This window comes from Lathamus discolor, chromosome 2, assembly GCF_037157495.1.
Source record: "Lathamus discolor isolate bLatDis1 chromosome 2, bLatDis1.hap1, whole genome shotgun sequence".
In the NCBI taxonomy this organism is placed as follows: Eukaryota; Metazoa; Chordata; class Aves; order Psittaciformes; family Psittacidae; genus Lathamus; species Lathamus discolor.
In genome coordinates, this window is record NC_088885.1 from 52,968,831 (window position 1) to 52,988,297 (window position 19,467).

General features: G+C 43.2%; 1 protein-coding gene across 3 annotated transcripts; it reads left to right on the plus strand.

Moving 5' to 3' along the window:
• The first annotated feature begins 318 nt into the window (after positions 1 to 318).
• Positions 319 to 11,737, plus strand: XRCC2 (X-ray repair cross complementing 2). 3 transcript variants are annotated; one of them, XM_065666837.1, is made up of 4 exons: positions 319 to 452; positions 4,956 to 5,037; positions 10,749 to 10,978; positions 11,073 to 11,160. In XM_065666837.1, exons 1-4 carry the CDS (start codon positions 414 to 416, stop codon positions 11,097 to 11,099), a joined length of 378 nt encoding a protein of 125 aa, XP_065522909.1. In that variant the 5' UTR covers positions 319 to 413; the 3' UTR covers positions 11,100 to 11,160. The 3 variants fall into 3 exon arrangements, with proteins under 3 accessions (XP_065522909.1, XP_065522907.1, XP_065522908.1); XM_065666835.1 differs by having other exon boundaries at positions 10,749 to 11,737; XM_065666836.1 differs by lacking the exon at positions 319 to 452 and adding an exon at positions 1,329 to 1,500 and having other exon boundaries at positions 10,749 to 11,737.
• Positions 11,738 to 19,467: the final 7,730 nt, after the last annotated feature.

A 19,467-nucleotide genomic window follows, 5' to 3' on the forward strand; every position in this document is an offset into this window, starting at 1 on the left:
CACGCACATGAGCTTCCCTTGACTCACATCTACTGCTGTGTCACGGATGAGCACCCCTGCGGTCACACCGACCGAACTGCCCTCCTCCATTTCATCAGGGAAGGAAAAAACCCACAAACTTATAAAAACAGAGGTCCTTTAAATAAAAGTAAATAACGCTCCGCCCTCCTACAGCGGCCAGTCCCTCAGGGCTCCCGCGCGATGCCACCCCTGCACCGCGACACGAGCCCCAGCCAGGACCCGACCCTGCATCACACGGCCTTCACCCTGCCCGCCCCGAGGCCGAGCCACGCATGCGTAGAGAGCCGCCGAGGCCCACACGGGCTCGCTCGGGGGCGCAGGAAGCCCGCGGCAGCGCGCATGTGCAGTGGCTTCGGTGGCCCTGAAGCGTGCGCTGCCCCCCCCGCCGTGCCATGGGTGACCCGTTCCGGAGGGCGGAGTCGGGCACTCAGGTGAGGCGCTGCCCCCCCCCACCCGCCATCGGTCCTGGGGCTCCCCTCAGCCGCGGGCACCGAGTGCTTGCGGCGGCCATGCCCAGGCGCTCGGCGAGGGCGAGGGGAGGCAAGGGAAGGGGAGGGGAGAGGAGGGGAGGCTCGGCCGCTGCGCGCTTCTCTCCGCCCACCCTGTGGTGGCAGAGCTATGCTCCATCCCCACCCCCGTTGGGGCGGGCAGAGGGAGCGCCCGGGGGCCGCGGTGTGTGAGCGAGGGAAGGAAGGAGGGGGAGCCGCGCCCTCCCGCCTCCGCCGCCCTTCCTCCTCCTCTCCGCAGCCGCGGGGAGCGGGGCCCTGTCAGCAGGCCTGGGGCGGAGGCGGCCGCGGGTGTTGTGCCCCCCCCCCCCCCCCGAAACTCCTCGGCTGTGCCGGTGGGGGCAGCGTGGGGCTCCGGCCAGGTGCTGTGTGCACGGAACCCGGACTGAAACCGTGTTGTGGGCTCCCCTGCCGCGGGGGCATGGGACGGGTATCCGGGTGCTCAGTGGTTTCTTTGTAAATGCCTTCTTCGCGCTCTCTCCCGGGCACTGGAGTGGATGCAGTAAGGGAGAGTCGTGAGGGAAGTTTTTGGTTAAATAAACAGTTTATTTAACCAAAAGCGGTGGAATTGCTTTCTTCGGAGAAAAGGGATTTTAGTTCGGGGTGTTGGTTTTAGTGTTGGGTTTTTTTTCCCTGCTGGATGGCTTATTTGTGACTTGCAGTCACAGGATAAGGATGGTTTGGGTTGGAAGGGACCTTAAAGACCATCCAGTTCCAGGCCCCCTGCCACAGTCACGGACACCTTCCACTAGACCAGGTTGCTCAAAGCCCTGTCCAGCCTGGCAGTCTGCAAGTTAATTGCTTGAAGATGTGTGTTACTGCCTCGGAATATTCAAACTGCGCACATACAGGCATGGAAACGACTGATAACTTATTAAAGCTCCCATGTTTTTTCAGTAAGAAGCCTTTTTGACACCTAAGAAAATGCAGTCACAGCTGTGCTACAGTGAGCACGTGTGCACAAATGATGGATGTGAGTTGTGCTCTGTGTCCAAGTGGGTAAATGCATTTATTGTTTGCATGAGCAGAGCCAACGGGGAGTGTACACGGCAGCACCGGTAGTGGGATAGATGACCAAACCTGAGCAAGGGAGGAATCTATAACTGATGGCTTAAGGAAGGTTAACGTAGGAGTACATTGTCCAGAAAAAAAATGGTAAAAGCCCTTGAAACACAAAGTGCTTAATTTAAAACAATACTTCCTCAAATAGCCTTGTGCGTAAGGTCACGTTTCACTGAGTTACACTAAGACCGCAGTCTTGTACCCTAATTATTGAATATAATTAATTCAACAAATTAGAACTTCTTGCAAAACACCTTTGGTATATCACAGTAAAATAAGTGATAAATGGCTTGCATAAGTCTGCATGCCCATAGTTTACAAAAGCTCAGTCAGAGCAGTTACAGTGGTTGAAAATTAAATTGTGCCTTGTACTTAAGATAGGTTTGCATGTGTAAATAGCCTGTAGGGTAGCTCGCAGCCTCTAGCAGAGCTGGAGTATTTAATTTGAATTTCTTTAACATTTTAATGAGGTAATATTCCTTACATTTATGCATAGCTTCATTGAAACCAATACAGTTTAAGCATGTAATGTGTTAGTGGGACTGTCCATACACATATTTCTTTATTAAAAAGATTAAATTGATAAATTATAAAAGACATAGTTGAAATATTTGAGTCCTGTCAGTCTTGTCATTAATGGAATTTAACCCTGCTGTCGCCTAATTCTTGCTGTGTAGCTAGTTTTCTGTACCTAATTGCACCTATGTGCAGTTTCTTGCTAGCATAATTACACTTCTGAGAACACCTAAGAGCAAAGATCTACCACTAGCAGGTTGCTAAGAGGTGGCATTTTGTATAAAAGAAGGCAAAAAGAGCATTATGAAAGAAGAAACGAGCATCTACGGTTCAATTATAGAATCTGAAGTCTCTAATAATGTGAGTTGAAATTGTTTGGGTGGGTTTTTTCCCCCAAGCACTCCAATTCAAAAGCTTTCTCAGTGCTGCTGTGCTGCTCTGTTCCATATGCTGTCTGTGACAAAGCTTGGGGCACCTCATGTCCACCAGAAAATCACAGAATGATTAGGGTTGGAAAGGCCCTTAAGATCATCTAGTTCCAACTCCCCTGTCATGGGCAGGGACACCTCCGGATTACCCTTTAACTGCTGTAGATTTTTCCCCCTTCTCCTCATTTTCAGGCAAAACACAAGAAGGCAAAATGAAGTGCCTTCCCTGGAGCAGAACAAAGGTGGTGGTTGCCCATTTGGGGAAACTCAATGTGTCCCTCTTTAGTATCAGCAGAGGTGAGGGGTGCTGGTGTAGTACCTTATCTCAGCTTTGCTTCCATCATTTCTGCTGAGGTATGGACAAACCTTTGTCAGATTTGAAGGAAATCTGTTCGCTGTTTCTGCCAGGAACCCCATTGCTCCCAGCATGACACTAATGAGGCAAGTGCCTTTGGAGATTCTGCTTCAGAACTCGGAAGTAAATACAAGTTTGATAAAAACACAGGTGCACCATCACCACTGAATTAGCATAAATTACGTACATGAGCAGTGCTTGGAGTAAGCACCTGTAGTTACTTAAAATGAATATATAAACTCAGCATTTAAATAACCACAGATTCATATTTAAACTATAGTGATTGATCCACCGTGTATTTCCAAAGCTCTAGCAGTGTGCTTAGAGGAGTGACAGTCTGAGAAGACAGGGTTCTCATGATTTCCCAACTACGTAAGATATATTCATTAATGTGCTGATAAACTGGGGAGCATGAGGATGCAGAACTGCGTTTAGACCCTCAACAGCTGTGACTCGCAGCACCCATCATCAGGCCCCTGTGATCGCTGAGCAGTGCTTTCTTTGCTAAAACATTAAGAGCATCAGAAAGCAGCAGTCTGTGGTGGTTTTCCTGTTTCTCCTGACTTCCACTGCTGGCTGGTGGGGGTGAGAGGTTCCCAGCACGTCTCTGTGGTGGTACAGCCTCTCCTTGCCATCTGGATTATCGCTTTGCCCAGGTCCCAGGACACTGCTGGTTCCCAAAATACTCAAGAGCTCACCTTGTGAGGGTTTTCAGCACCACACAAATGCATGAAATGTAGGGGGTGCATCTGCAGATGCAGAGCAAGGTCAACTCAGGTGGTTTTATGGCCCTTCAGTGGACCTGTCAGAAAACTCTCCTGAATGTGTGTGAACAGGCAAACAAAGGCAAGCACACTGACATTTTGGTAATGGAAGGGAATGTTAAAATGTCAGTGAAAATGTCACATTTAGATTCCCATTGTGACCACTTGAAGTAAATTCAGGGCCATTTAATGGAGTTTTATTCTGCTGTTAAAGGCAAACACACACAACTGTTTAAACAACTTGTAAGACAATTCAGAGCAGATGTTGCTCATAAACGTGGCAGGGAGGAAAGCAAGATAAGGCAGTGGTGTGTTTAAAGGTGTGTGCTTACTGCTCCTTTTGTGACTGGCTTTAAGGAGGATGGGATAAAACTGAATGGAATTTGTTTTATTTAAATCTTTAAATGATAACTGGGTGTCTTGTAGAATTAAATATTTGGCACTGGGGTGCGTGCTCTGGCAATGCTCTGAGCAACCTGATAGTTTCCCTTCCCATGTGTGTTAATACATGTAGGGAGTAACAGCTGTAGCACTGGGTAAAATGTGCATTCTTGGTTTACCAACATATGCCAGAACTACAAATAAGTTATGTGAATACCTGTCTACTTCTATGCAAATACCTGTCAATTTAAGAAACTGACCATGAACTTTGGACTAATTTGTTTTACAAGGGGCTTGCTTTACAAATTCAGGCTTGCTTTAGAAAGGTTCTTGTAGAGCCACTGGTGGCTAATTACTTTTCATCATCCTTAATCCATACTCTGTTTGAACAAGTAATGATGATATAATAGGGTTGTAGTCCAGAAGAGACCTGCATAACTTTTCAGATGAAATGTGCATGGCTTTACTTACAAATGCTCAGAGGGACTGACTCAGGAGGCTAATGATGGGTAATGGTTCACCTCGCGAGCAACAGTTTGTTGTGGAGGTGTGGTTATTACCAATTAACTTCTTTCCCTGTATTCTGTTCAAATGGCAACACTGCTGTATACCTGGGGTGATCCCTCCTGCTAGTCTATCTATGCAGCTTTTTCTTTTTAAGCTTTATTCCCCTAATGTATATCCACCTTGTACTGCCATTGAATCTGTGTGCTTATTCTTTGTGAGGATGGAACCTTCTGTTGCTGTAGTCCAGACTATAGGTTTCCATATGTATTTATGAAAACATTTTTTATATCAGACTACTGTTTTGATAGGGTTGTCATGGAAAACTCTTCAGTTCTTAGAATCCTTTACATCTGATTCCCAAGGCCCATGATGAGTTTGAGTTAACAGCATGTCTTTCTTGTCTTTTCTTTAAAAGCTACTTGCACGACTTGAGGGCAGAAGTGCCCTGAAGAATCTTGAACCTTATCTGTTTGCTGAGGAAGGATCTCCTGTTCATGGTAAAAACGTATTTTTATCCCATTTATGGAAGAATGTTGGTGTGAAAGTATGCTCAGAACAGTAGCACAGAGATAAGCATACAAGTAGATCTTCTTGCCCTGGATTCAGAATTTCAATTGTTGATGTAGTTTTATGCAGACTAGATAAAACTAAATAATACAGAGTCACTATTCTGAACATTATTAAGTGGACTTTAAAATCTACTTTTTGGGTATCAAAACACAGGTGTAGGTGAGTAAATACTTACAGGTTGGTCTGTTTCTAGTAGTTTTACAGAAATTTGTTCTAGATTATGTCAATTAACCTTTTTTTCATCAGTGGTCTAAAAAAAAACACCACAAAGTCATAAATTTGGAAAGAACCTGAGGATCAATAACCAGCAAAGAGTTCAGTTCTATGGAGTGGTCTGGATCAGTTAGGAAAAGGGTTCATGAGCAAACACTGTCAATAAAGCCAAGTCATCAAGCTATTCAGTCTTGGCCTGAAAAATACTGATTATACTGAGATGGAACTTTGGAAACAATTCCATTATGAATATAGGTACTAATCAGCTGAATGACTTTGCAGATTATGTTAGCATCAAAATGGCTTATATACACCTTCAGTGAATAAATGAGAATTTCACATTGGAGGAATTGGGCTACCTCCCAGTGACACCAGTACAAGTTTAAGGTAGATTCTTCTAGCAAGAAGTTTTTAAGATCAAGATTGGATGTTTTAATGAAAGAAATTATGGAGCTAAGGAGAAAACATACTTAGTAATTCCTTGATTATTCAGGAAGTCAGAGTTTTTTCAGATTGTGTAAAATTTCATGGATTTCACAATGGAGGAGACTGGAAATCTATAGTAGAAAAGGCGTATGAGTGGCAAACTGTAGGGATTGTGCTGGGAGGCACTGCAGTTGTTGAATGTATGTATGAATGAATTTCATATGAAAAACGTGGCTGCAGTGGTTTTCAACCTACTTGTCTGCAATTGGAAGTTTGGTTTTTTTTTTATGAAGTGTACCACAAGAAGCAAATGTTTGAGACTAAACTGGCCGTGTTCTGGTAGAACAGACTGTCAGAAGCCTTGCCGGGGGGTTAGTAATTGCCTTTGCTGTCACAGCCCACAGTGTTATGTAATTTCATCATCAAATTATCAGCTTTGCTTTTAAAAGCTGTGTAGGTTGTTCATGTCTATCCAAAGACTGTTCCAGAACCTTAGTTCTAACATGGCTGGAGACCTTCTAAATTCATCACTGGTTTCTCTGTGCCAACATGGTCGTTGAGCTTCTGAAGCACTTCTTTTTTCTGCTTTTAACAAATGGCATCAATTATTACCCATATTGGTCATTCTTTTTGGCTGACATTAATGAAGCTGCATAACATTTTAGCCCAGACTTTTAGCTGTGTATACATAAATGGACTTCACCTTTTATTACATTTTTGCTTCGTCTTTTAACACCACAGTATTCATGTGAGTCCATATGCTATTTTGATGTGTGTTCTCATTATTCAGTCTTAAATTCCTGTTGAAGACCTGCCTCTCCATTTGTCATGAACTTGACTTTTAGTAGGTCACTGTGGAATACTGTAATACATTGTCCATGAAAGCCATACTGAACAGCTCTTAATCTAAAATGCTGTGATTAAAGCAGTGCAAAGACCTGAATTATTCTTTTTCCTGATGGTATTTGAAACACAGAGATGAAGTTTCAATAAACTGCCCAAAGGTTACATCATAGTTAAGTGTTCATAACATGTATGTCAGAGTACTATAAAATAGGAACAGCTAATATAGGTAGTGCTGTGATATTCTAGTCACTGCTTCTAATTATGATGGATTTGCATATTGAAGAACACATAGGCATGTTAATTACATATCATTTAAGCTGTTCTGGAATGTAGCAAAAGTGACACAAGCTTTAAATAATCTTCCACTGTTGGCAGTTGTATTTCTCCTGTGCCACTGGTATGAAGTTGTGGGTGTCAGTATAAGGCTCTGATAATTCAGCAATAGTATGACACCCAGAATTAACTTGAAATAAATATTAGGCTTTTCTACTTTACCGACAAATGGTACAAATATTAGTGACAGCATCTGCACAGTATTGTAAATTACTAGTCCAGTAACTTCAAGGTATCTGATGATGTGAAACCTGCAGAGTTACTGCTGCATATTCTAATAGCCTGTTTGTAACTGCAGCATCAGAAAACCAATGTTCGCTAATGTAATGATCACATACAAAACTTAACTCAAAAGAGAACACTGAACTGATGACCAGGACTGAGCGCGGTTTTAGTAAAAAATCCATTAATGTTACATAAATATTTACATTTATGCAACATCATTTAGTTTATCCTGTAGGCCACTGAGCAGCCATGTACTATTGTGCTCTTCAGTTTGTCCTTTGTGGGCCAGTTCAGGCTACTGTGAAGCAAGCAATGTGTAAGGTGGCTCCTTAAAAAGTGCTTCTTGAATGTTCAGTGCTGAATTTCATAGGAAATCATTCTGCTCATCCATCTGGATCTTGTAAATCTTTACTATCTTAAGTGTTTATTAGCCCATTGGTTTGTTTTCACACATTTTGCCAAGCTAATGGAACACACATCTACTGAGAGGTAGTAGGACAACACCAATTCTAAGAGGAAATTTTCCCATTAGCTTGCTTCCACGTTAAAAGTGTCTGTTCCTACTCTGTCTCTCAGACTGTTTTCATCCTGTAACAATATTTTTTTACTAATCTTCCTTTCAAGTTATTTTGACATTAATGGATGATGCCAGTACTGACCTGCTGTGAGGGCGTCAAAGGCTTCTTGGAAATGTTGCTAGCCACACTTCCTCCTCTGCTGTATCATGGGTTGTCCTCTCAGACCCAAAAGGATGAAATTTCCTTGTTATCTTACTCTAACAGCCATGTTGCTAATTTAATGAAACCCTACATTTATAGATGTTGCTATAAATGGCTTCTGTTTTGCACCCATTCTTCTTGTGGGCAGCCTCTTGTGGGCAGCCTCTTTGATAATCATGAAGGCACAGAAATCCCTGGCTCTCTTGAGGTTTTCTTAAAGTCCAAGCTATTACTCCTTTCAGAGTGACTTTAAGTGTTTTGGTCAAACTACAGCCCAGATATGTTTTGTTCAGCAGTGTTGAACAAGCTTTGGAGGGTGCTTAACTGTCTTGCTGTTACAATTTACAAACCACTGCCACAAAAACTCCTAACAAGGATTTTTCATTTAACTTAGTATTTTTACTTGAATAAATCTGTTAGTTGTGCCCATAAAAGCTCATCCAGTGTTATTCTGTAACACACAGACATCCTGACAGAACGTCTTCAAATGGATAAAGTCATAGAATCATAGAATGGTTAGGGTTGGAAAGGACCTTAAGGATCATCTAGTTCCAACACCTTGCCATAGGCAGGGATGCCTCACCCCACACTGTGTCATCCAAGGCTCTGTCCAGCCTGGCCTTGAACACTGCCAGGGATGGAGCGTTTACCATTTCTTTGGGCAACCTCTTCTATTTCACAGGAAAAGCTTTTCTGAATCATTACCAAGCAGTAACTCAGATTGGCCCACTGCTGCTTCTCAGTGGCCATGTGTAGCTGCTGGTTTGTCTTAAGCAAGTCATACTTTGCTGTAAAGGTAGATGAAGCAATCTGCATTGCAGATTGGCCAAGTCAGTCACTGGCTGGCAGAAGTGTTGTGCCAAAGCTAGTGGCAGACAGATGTACTTTGTTCCTGAACAAGAGGTGCCTTATGCAATTGTTCTAAAATATTTCAATAGATGAAATGTGGGGGAATGACCTACCCAGGGCGTTTAAGAGGAGTTCTTCCAAGTTGGTATCTAATCCTAACAGGGCGCGGTTATGTTACTGGCGCGGTCTGGCAGCAGAGCAGCTGCTGGCTGCAAGTGGCTGAATTGGACATTGCGACCTGTGAACAGGAAGAGAAAATGAAGATTTATGTCATAGGAAGTTTAGTTGTTGTTCATCTCGAAAGTGGGGAGAGCCGTTCAGAACAGATAACAGGGTTTGGGAAGCAATCAAGCTTTTTTCTAAATTTCAAGGTATCAGAAGTTCATAAAATGGAATTGCAGTTGTGGAGCACCAGGAATTTCATTATCCATAATGGCAAGCAGTCTGAGTGTCACTGGAATGGACAGAACTGTCACATCAGGTGTAAACTGCTTTCAGCACTTGCAACGGGTGAAGTAAGAGCTTAGTTTCTTCCCCACGACCCTCTGTCTCTCTTCCCAAGGCGTATCTTGACATCGTACGCACTTAAGAACAAGGACATCCTCTGGAAGTTGAGTAGTGACTTGAAAAACCCTGTTAACTCAGGCAGGCAAAAACATGTTTAACTAAAGTTGTAATTAATTCTCTATTCTTGCATCCCCCCTGTGAAAAGCTGTTATGCCATTTGCACTTGCCAAGGCCATAGACATCTCTCACCTTCCTGCAGTTACAGTTGTGTGATTCTCCCTCCTGCATGTCTTCACCCTTCTGCCTGAAATCCCAAATGTCATAAATAAATAATCCAGTTTCCAAAATTAGGAATTTATAAAGAGCATCTAGTAATTCAACTTTTTTTAAGAGTCTTGCTCTGATACAAGACATCAGAAGACATTGAAAAAGACCAGAGTATCTTGCATTCACATCCGACAAAAAACTGCTTTCTTAGTAAAGCATCATGGTTTTTTAATTAGCATTTTAAATGTGAGCTGTATTTTACTGACCCATGTGGAGCAGGTGGTTAGGCTGAGTCCATTTAGGAACAGGGATCCTGTGCTTCAGACAGGAGAACTGTTGCCTGGAGCTGAAGGAATCCAAGCCCCCTGTGCCAAAACCAGCAGTTTGGTATTATGATCACTGCAGAAGAATATAAGTGCTAAATAAATATACTGGTATTCTCTTTACTGGTCACAGATTCCCCTTGATACTTCATGATGTGCACAGATACTGAACAAGCATGTAGTGTACATGAAATGCTGAAGGACAGTCTGTGCTGTAAAAATAAGTGTGCCAACATCATTTGGACCTCTAACATGTCAACTTTTTGTGGTTTGCTTGTCCTCTACTTGTTTATTTATTTCTTAATTTTGTGTGTGTAGGATAAATAGATGGTTTCTCAGCCACTCTTGTGTAGCAGCTTCCTTTTCAGTCTTCATTTACCTGTAATGATACACATGAAATCTAGTTGCCAACCTTTTACCGATACTGGTGTACTAGATGCTATTTGCAGGGGCTTTTCCAACCTTTGTTCCCAGTCAATTTTCTCCACTTCAGAGGCCTTTCTTGAAAATTGGAATTTCTTTTGGTAGACGCTAACCAGGATTTAAACGGTTTTATGAATATTAAACTTTCTGTGCCTTTAAACTGAAAGAGAGGAGATTTAGATGAGATATGATGGAGAAGTTCTTTACTGTGAGAGTGGTGAGGCACTGGAACAGGTGCCCAGAGAAGCTGTGGCATCCCTGGCAGTGTTCAAGGCCAGGTTGGATGGGGCCTTGAGCAATCTGGTCCAGTGGAAGGTGTCCCTGCCTGTGGCAGGAGGTTTGGTACTGGATGAGCTGTAGGGTCCCTTCCAACCCAAACCAGTCTGTGATTCTAAAATGCATTTTCCAATTTCTGGAATAGTGAGTAATAGTTCAGTAAACACTGAAAACTGACTATTGAGTGGTAAGTACTCCTGCCTGATAACCTACTGCTCTGTTTTTGAACAGGAGATGTCGTTGAATTCCATGGACCGGAAGGAACAGGAAAAACAGAAATGCTTTATCACCTGGTAGCCCGCTGCATCATCCCAAAATCAGGAGGAGGTCTGGAAGTGAAAGTCATGTTCATTGATACAGACTACCATTTTGATATGCTTCGTCTAGTTACCATCCTTGAGAACAGACTGGCACAAAGGACAGAAGAAATGATCAAGCAATGCCTGGGAAGGCTCTTTCTGGTGAACTGCAGTAGTAGCACTCAGTTACTCCTCACTCTCTACTCTTTAGAAAACATGTTTTGCACTCACCCCTCTCTCTGCCTTTTGATTTTAGATAGCGTATCAGCTTTTTACTGGATAGATAGAAGCAACGGAGGGGAGAGTCTCACCTTGCAGGAGATGAATCTGAAGAAATGTGCTAACTTCCTTGAAAAGCTTGTGAGCAGGCATCACTTAGCCCTCTTTGCAACAACACAGACGCTTATGCAGAAATCTGCAAATGCTGCAGAAAGCTTTTTCCCTTTAAAACTGACACACGAAACTGATACAGACTATAGACCATATCTTTGTAAATCATGGCAACAAATGGTAACCCACAGGATATTTTTCTCCAAGCAATGTAATTCTGACAACAGCAAAGGTTTCACAGTCACTTCTTGCCACCTCAGAACAAACCATGTAGTAAAACGTTCATTTAGTATTGCAGAATGCGGAGTGCAGTTTTAATTTCAGTTTGGTTTTTAAACGTGTAGCAAATCCTGGCGCTTAATCCTCACTGGGTCTATGTAGTTTTTAGTGCCTTTTAAACTAGGTGGTTGTTGCTGGATGATTAAGAATTTTTGTCACCATTCTGTCACAAGATTTTAATTCAGTGTAGGGCAGGAAATGTTAACCTGTTTGAAGTACTGTATACGTTCAGTCCAAACTAGCAAGGAATGTTGAAATTACTTGTTTGTACTTAATGAATGAAGAGATTAAATCAAGAAAATCATAATCAAAGACATTCTGAACTCCTGGTATCCTTCAGTAATCTAACCTATGTGATATGTGGCCAAATGCACTGACTTCTTTTCTGGGTCTTACTTCTTTATACTCCTCTTCCAAACTACAGAACTAGGAGCCTTGTTGTTCATGGAGGAGACTGCAAAAAGGCGAGTGTTCACTGTTTAGAAATCCTGGTCTAGGTTTATTCCCAGTAGCCTGGGACATATGAAATGCATTCACAACTTTGCCTGAAGAAGAGGATTCATTTTCACAGCCTTTTAAACAGTGGTAACTTTGACCATGTTTCCCCAAGCTCGCAGCCTCTCTGTGTTAGCATGTGCTTGGAGAAGTGAGGATTGCAGGTGTTTTGACCCTTACAGACCTCTGGGTCTGAAGAATTTACAGTGATCATAGAAATGGAGGCCTGATTGCCTTCCGGAGCCATGAAGGAAAACTAAAGACCCATCTCTGGGTACCTGTGAGTTTGTGCTGCATGCAGCAAACAGTTTAGGTTTTGAAAATAATGGCATGTGGGTTATGGGTTGTTCCGGGTGCAGGGGGTTGGTTTTTGTTGGTTTCTTTAGATGTATGCACAGACATCTGTTTGTGTTTTCTTTCTCTTCCCTCCCTCATTTTCTTCCCACTTCTTTCTCTTCTCCCACTCTCTCTAAGAAATCCAGGAATGCCATGCCTCTGGTCTTCACCAATATGGATTTGCCACATGTAGAACATTTGTGTGCAGGATTTGGCATGCAACATGTTGCAATTCTGGCAAAGAAGATTCAGAACTTATGGGAAATGCCCTACAGTTCTGGCAAAGAATAGCATATTATTTATTAACCTAGAGTGCCCTTTGAAAGCTTCAAAGTGCTTTACAAGGAAGAAAATTGCACACAGTACATTATTTAATACAAAAACTTACATTAGCTTACAAATTTAAATTACTCAAACAAGGGGGAAAATATTTCTCACAGCAATATTCGTTCAGTCATGTTGCACAGCTTGTTTCATAGTTTAGATTGAACAGATTGTTAACAAAAATGCATATTAAGAAGAGGTATCTAGCATAGTATCTTTTTGAGGAGGATGCCTAAAATACTCTGTTGTGAGACACCTTTTAATTTCCTAACTTCTGAGGCCAGCTTTTTCAAGCTGAACATACATGTGTGTTCCCAGCTGTGTGTAGCTCGGCTTGCATACGCAGACCTCTGTACGTAGAGCTAGGAGCATGTATCTGTACTGTCATTCACACAGTGTGGCATCTCTGTGATTTGGCTGGATTTCTGCACAGGCAATGATTGTCCCACCTCTGACAGCAGCCAGTACCAAAGGTTTAGGAAGGAGTGTGAGACACATTGGTTTTCAATGGCATGGCCTCCCTGAGGAGGGGGCTCGGGGTGCTCCTAAGCAGAGCTGTGGTCAGACCTGTGTTTGATGGATGTTAATCAGACCTATCTTCCATGAATTCATCCAATCCATTTTTAACTTGCCCTCTTGGGTTCTACCGTGTTTTTTTCACGATGAGTTCAGTTTTATTATTCTTTCTATGGGGAAACTTCCTTTTTTTATTCCACTCTCATTTTAAACCTTCCATCTGAATGCTTCCTCATGCTGTCACTTCTTTTACTGTGACACATGAGCAAAGTTTGCCGTTTCACCATCTCTGCAGAGGTGATAACTTTATAGACTGTCACTTCATTTGTGCTTTCTCTTCCATCAACACCAGTACTTACTTTATTTCAGAACTTCTGTAAGTGCACAAATGCATTAAAAACATACAACTTAACCATTCCTAGATTGGACCCGAGGCAGATGGTTTTACATTAGTAGACACTTCCACTCGGATTAATTATAACGGGCTTACACAAATTTTTTTGTTAAAAAATAGTTGGAAAGATTTAAATAGAACTATAGAACTTTTAAATGTGAAAATAACCAGGCTATATAATTTCTATTACAAAAAAAAAACACCAATCCCCTTTTCTATTGGAGAATTTAGCGCTACTGAGATTAACTGCTTTGTAAAATCGTATTTACTAAAAAATGTGTTTGCAAAAAAAAAAAAAAAAAACAACCCAAAACAATGGAAGTGTTCTGGCATTCCTGTCTGGAAAAAAAGCTTTTATGTTACTCACAATGTAGTTGATATTTTGCACTGTACAATAAAAGAAATGCCTAAATGGAAATGAAGCCAAAGTTGTAATTGATCAAAAAGAGCACCTCAGGAAATTTTTTAATTTCCCAGTTTTATTTTTACTTTGAAAAAAAAAAAAACCCAGATTTATTTTTTTTTCAATTCTCTGGTAATTGCAGTATTCATGCTCTGCACGTTTGCTTTAGCAGCATCGCAAGCCTGGCTTTCAGAGGTGCTGAGTGTCTGCATATCCCTGTACATTTGCAGGAGGGATAGGCAGTGTGCAATCCGGGAGTGCACTGACCTTACTTTCTGCTAAAATTATGCCATTTAGAAAAATGAACCTTGAGGATACAAGTCAAAGAAAGATGCAGTGATAAAGAGCCTGGGAAGCAGCAATTTTGTTCATACCTTAATGAACTGTGGATATTAAAAATGTTTTTTTACCATTTTTTTAAATGGTGAATTATCTTTATTAAAACTATGTAAAAATTGCAGTTAATGGAGAATGCAGTTTCTCCTTGTGAGAACAGGAACAGTATATTAAATGTAGCATTATATGTAGTTTATAGTATTAAATCCATATTCTCCTCTCTCACCTAGACCTAAGTTACCGCTCAGCCTCCAGCCCACTGTCTAACCTGGAGCAACCTGTGCTGCTGCAGCTCAGTCTTCCAGGGAGGAAGCACCTTTTGGGTTAGTAGGTCTGTGCCACTGGAAATCAGCCCTGCAAAAGATAAATGCATGTCATTAGGTATGAGGCTAGAACACATGTATTCCCCAGCTCCCATTTCTCCCGGTATTTCTTAGAAATGAAAATCCTGTCATGTCCATGTCGTTGTTCTGCAGCTCGGTGTTGTATTATTGCGACTCTTATAGGCGTAGGAACTTTTTACATTCCTTAGCGTTTTTGTTTGTTGCTTCATATGCAACATGGATTTAAAGCAGTGAGCTTGAAACAAAGAGGAACTAGTTCGCCCTTTTTTCCTCATCCTTTTTATAATAAGAGAGCTTTTCAGCAAAACAAAATTCAGGTTTTACATTTATTTTCAAATTAAACCAGTATTTCTATGGACACCTGGAAGGAAAATGACATTTTTATACTCAGCACAAAGTTCTTTGTATTCCTAGACCTTTTTATAGAGCAAATAAAATACAAATAATGGTTTGCTTGGTTTAAGTTTGTACTTGCATACAAAAATTCAAGTTTCCTTTTTCTTACATAACTGATTCCAGGCAGTTAATTTTCCATAGAGCTTGGAAATGGCAGAAGATAAAGGTTCTCATCTGGAAACATACCTGCAGTTGTGTTTTTACTGGAGGCTAATGGACAAAGGCAGAAGACAACACTATTTTGATGGCTGCTGGCTGTAAGGCTTAGACCATGTCCTGAAGAGGAACATGACAGTTTAGTTATTTTGTGTGGCTGCTCTAATAATCATCTCTTGAACCTCTTTATCCAAATGTATTTCTGATATGCGGGTATCATAGCAGGGCAGTGGCCAACACCATTTTGCAATCAGCAAACCTTATGCCAGACTTAATACCCATTTCAGGAGAAAGCCATGCCACCAAACTTGAACTTGTATAGGATGTTGCAGTGAATACTCACCTGCATAAAAGCTGCGGATAGTATTCATGTTTCCAACAACTATGCAGCAGCGTGAGACTTGGGCATTTGGTAAAGAAGGGGAAACTGGAAGAACTTGGAAGACCTTGAGGCTTTGGCAGTGGAGAAAATTTCCAGACAGAAAGGAGCATCAGTACCATGCGTCTGCAGGATCTTCAGGGTAGAAAACTCTCATGCCCTGCAGCGGCCTCTGAAATAAAAGGTCTGGCCATCCCTGCGCATAAAAGAAGACAGGAGAATGGCACTGAGCTATGAATAACCTGTGGTATTACAAAAGGACCCTAGAACTGTTCACTAACATGTCTAGCATGGTAATACTTTCAAATATAAAGTTGGCCATAGCTGACCTGCAGGTTCTTCCCACCAAAAGATGAAACTGGTGATGGATAACACTGTGTAGATGCTGTATAGCTTATTTATAATGAAGATATAAAACCCTGCTTCTCTGGACCCAGGAGGAGTTAAATGTAAAAACAGATTTCCTTTTCTTATGTTATTTTCTTTTTTCTCTCCCTTCCAGCTCTAGGCGCCTTCCCAAGAGTCAGCACTTAGCTCCAAGAGCACTCACAGCTTTCTGTGTCAGGCCTGTGCTTTACTGGAATTGGGTAGTTTTCTCCTTTGCTGAGAGTTTATGTGTACACTCTTTCTGATCAGCATAGACTAGGAGACCTGAATACAGAAGACCGAACCCATGTGGCACATCAGTGTAAGCAGGAAATAACTTTGGAGACTTCGTTCTGTATGCAATTGGGAGTAATGCCACATTGGAGTAGATGCTTTTGAAGAAACGTGGCTGTGACTTTCCTTGGGAAAAGGTTGGCAGTCTTCCCTCTGCTTTCCCGCACTGCTTTGCATCCTACCCCAACCAACTGGTTGGTGTACCTGTGTGGGCCACAGTGCTTGAGGATAGCAGTGACAAGATGTCACTGCCTTGCCAAATGCTGGGGAACAGCCATGTTCTGGATCTTGGCACCCTCAACCTGCAGGAGTTGGCACAACTACTATAGTTTTTACTTTAAACCATTTGCCAGGCTTCTTTCTTATACATGAAGCCAGGCCTGTGCTAAAGACCTCCTAGCCCTGGGGGGAGGTAAGAAAGAGAAGAAATCTTGGGGGTTTTGAGTACAGGAAGTACAAGATTTTTAGGCCGCTGCTATAGAAAGGCCAAGCAAGGCCATGAGGTTCCTGGTAATGGCTGACAGACGTCAAGGCCTGAAAGGTGGCTTGGTGAAGGTCAAGGAACAGGCTCCACATCTTCCTTACCAACTGCCCATATTGTGAAGGGATGAATAGGATTTTTGACTTAGAATCTATGTGCATACTTTCATACTTTACTATACTGCTGAGAGAGAAGACCATGCTATGGTGGGTAGTACTGTCTCTGAAGTGACTCTCAAGCCTTTCTCAAACTCCATCACTGACAGTTCTGTCTCCAGCCCAACATCTCCATGGACTCCCAGTGTCCATCTCCATGAACGAACAGCAGTGCTGCAGTGACCAGTGAACATCATCACTTTTGCCTTTACTGGGCATGAGGGACACTGTGTGTGTTGGGCATTGTCATCTGGAGCAGGTCTGAGCCATGCTTTCCGACTTTAACAGTCCTCCGTACCTGACGTGATGCCACTGGTCAGTGAAAATGCAATAGCAAGTCCACACCCTCTGAACGGCCAGACTTCCGACCGCAAACCCATCCTCTGCCCTCAGTCAGCACTTCAGCAGTACCACTGCTGCGCCCCCAGCTGAACCCCAACCTCCTGTGCTGTGTTTTCACTGAAGAATCCTTTTTCACAGAAGTGCCCAACTCCGGGTATTATCCCACAGTTATGTAACAAACCCATGCCATGTCTGGACAATGCAATGAATGGGTTTAGAAAATCAGTGTATGTTAGCGGAGATCTTGTCAAAGCAGGCTGGTTTCTGCTCAGTAAAATCCCAGGCAGTTTTAACAACTCTGAAGCTGCTTTTGACTTGCAAAGCTGCTAATATTTTGCAAGTCAAAAGCAGCTTCAGAGTTGTTAAAAACAGTATTTTTAGGTACAGAAATTACTCTAGCGTGTCCTCAACATTATAAGGTCAGGAGAAGCCTCTCTCTGCTTTGCACAGTGGCAGTTGTGCCATTCCAGCTGCATAGCATCCGGAGGTGTTGCTCTGCTGACTTCCAGCAGTACATCACCTGCTGGGCTTGCCTTATCCCTCCTCAAAAAGCAGCATGGCTCTGCGATTTGGGTTCATGGATGGGGTCATGCCCTCCGGCCAACGTCCTGCCTGCAGCAGGGCAGGTATGATGACGTGTAAGTCTTCAGCAGGTTCTCCACACAGTTAATCTGTGGCTGGCCGCGTCCTGCCTCACTGCTGTGGAAAGCAGTGCAGTGGAGGAATAGCCCGGCTTGTCCTGGGCACCTGAAGCCACCCCTGAAATGATGGAGGTTTCCTCTCCAGGCCCAGAATCCATGGAAGCGCAGCTGGGACAGAGTCTCCAAGGCAGAGCTGTGCCCCAAGTGGGAAGAGGCTCTGAGGTATAAAACTGTGAAAGGTATTTAATAAAAATTGTCTGTTGCCAAGGTGAATACTGTAAGAGCTTAGTAATTTCTCAGCCTGCAAAGCTATCAGCTCACACAGCCAAACCGTCCAGAACCGGGGAGTTAACTACTGCCCAGGCTGAGTAAGGAAGTGAGAGGGGGAAGCGGAGAGAAGAGGGAGGCTGTTTGGGGAGCCTCTCACGGCTTTGCTAAAGCATGGGAAAAAGGAAAGCCATATGGTCAGCAGAAGTTGGCAGGCAAAGGGCTCTGTTTCACTCAAGAGCCTGTGAAAAATGCCCACAACGGAGAGGAATGGCTTAACTGGAAACAGCAAACAGACTCCTAAACGGTCAGGAGGTTGCAGGAGCAGCCAGTGGCCACCATGACGAAGAAAACCTGGCTGGAGAGGACATACCACCGGAGGTGCAGGTCTGCTCCTGCATGTCCGGGTGGGAACAGCTCACTGCCACTCCAGGCTCCTCTCACAGCTCCTTCCAGCCAAAGGTGGGAGAGAGTTCAAGCCATTCTGACAAGCGGAAGGCTGGAGGGAAGCCGCTCTCTCCCCATGGCTGCTGGGCAGTCTTGCCCCATGGTGGGGAGCTTTTGCTTACAATGTCATGAGTGAACTTTCCCTCATCCTTTATGTTAATATCTTAACATTGTGATTCGGCAGCGACGCTAATGCCACTGTTTGCACTTAGATCACCATATATAGCAGTGGTACTTTTCTGACAAGAAAGTCCCATGTTGTGAAGTTGTACAGGTGCTCCTCCTTCCACCCATGATCATTTCACCCATGAAAATGATGCTATTAATAAAATCTATGAATACCCTAAGCAAATGAGACAGACCAGTTGCATAGTCAGTGAAGCTACAGAAGCCAGCAGAGCTTTGAATAGCCCATGCAGTTAAAGGAAAGGGCTCACTGTCTTTAAAATCCATGGATGTATCCAAAATACGATTATTCTGCTATCCTGCTCACACCAAACCTTGCAGGTTGATGCCACACAACGCTTCCCATTGATAGATGCGGCCTGCACAAGCACTCTCAGTGTATTAAGCCCGAAGTCCCTGGCTGAAGATAATTAACCTAAACATCCCTGTCTCTCAGAGCAGACACACAAAAGGATTTGCTAGCACAGCTGTTGATGTGGAAATGTCCTGCGGGACGCCGTAAGCATCCTAACAACTGGCTGAACTTTCTCCTTCGCTCCCACAGGTGTGGTTAACTAGAACAGCAGCCAGTGCTGGCTGGAGGCCGGCCCAGTGCCTGCCGGAGAGTGCCCATGATCAGCTCAGCTTCCCAAAGGCACTGCTGGCTGATAAACACTTGGGAAAGGGACACTTTCCATTAGGCCAGGTTGCTCCAAGCCCCATCCAGCCTGGCCTTGAACACTGCCAGGGATGGGGCAGCCACTGTTCCTTGGGCAACCTGTGCCAGGGCCTCACCACCCTCACA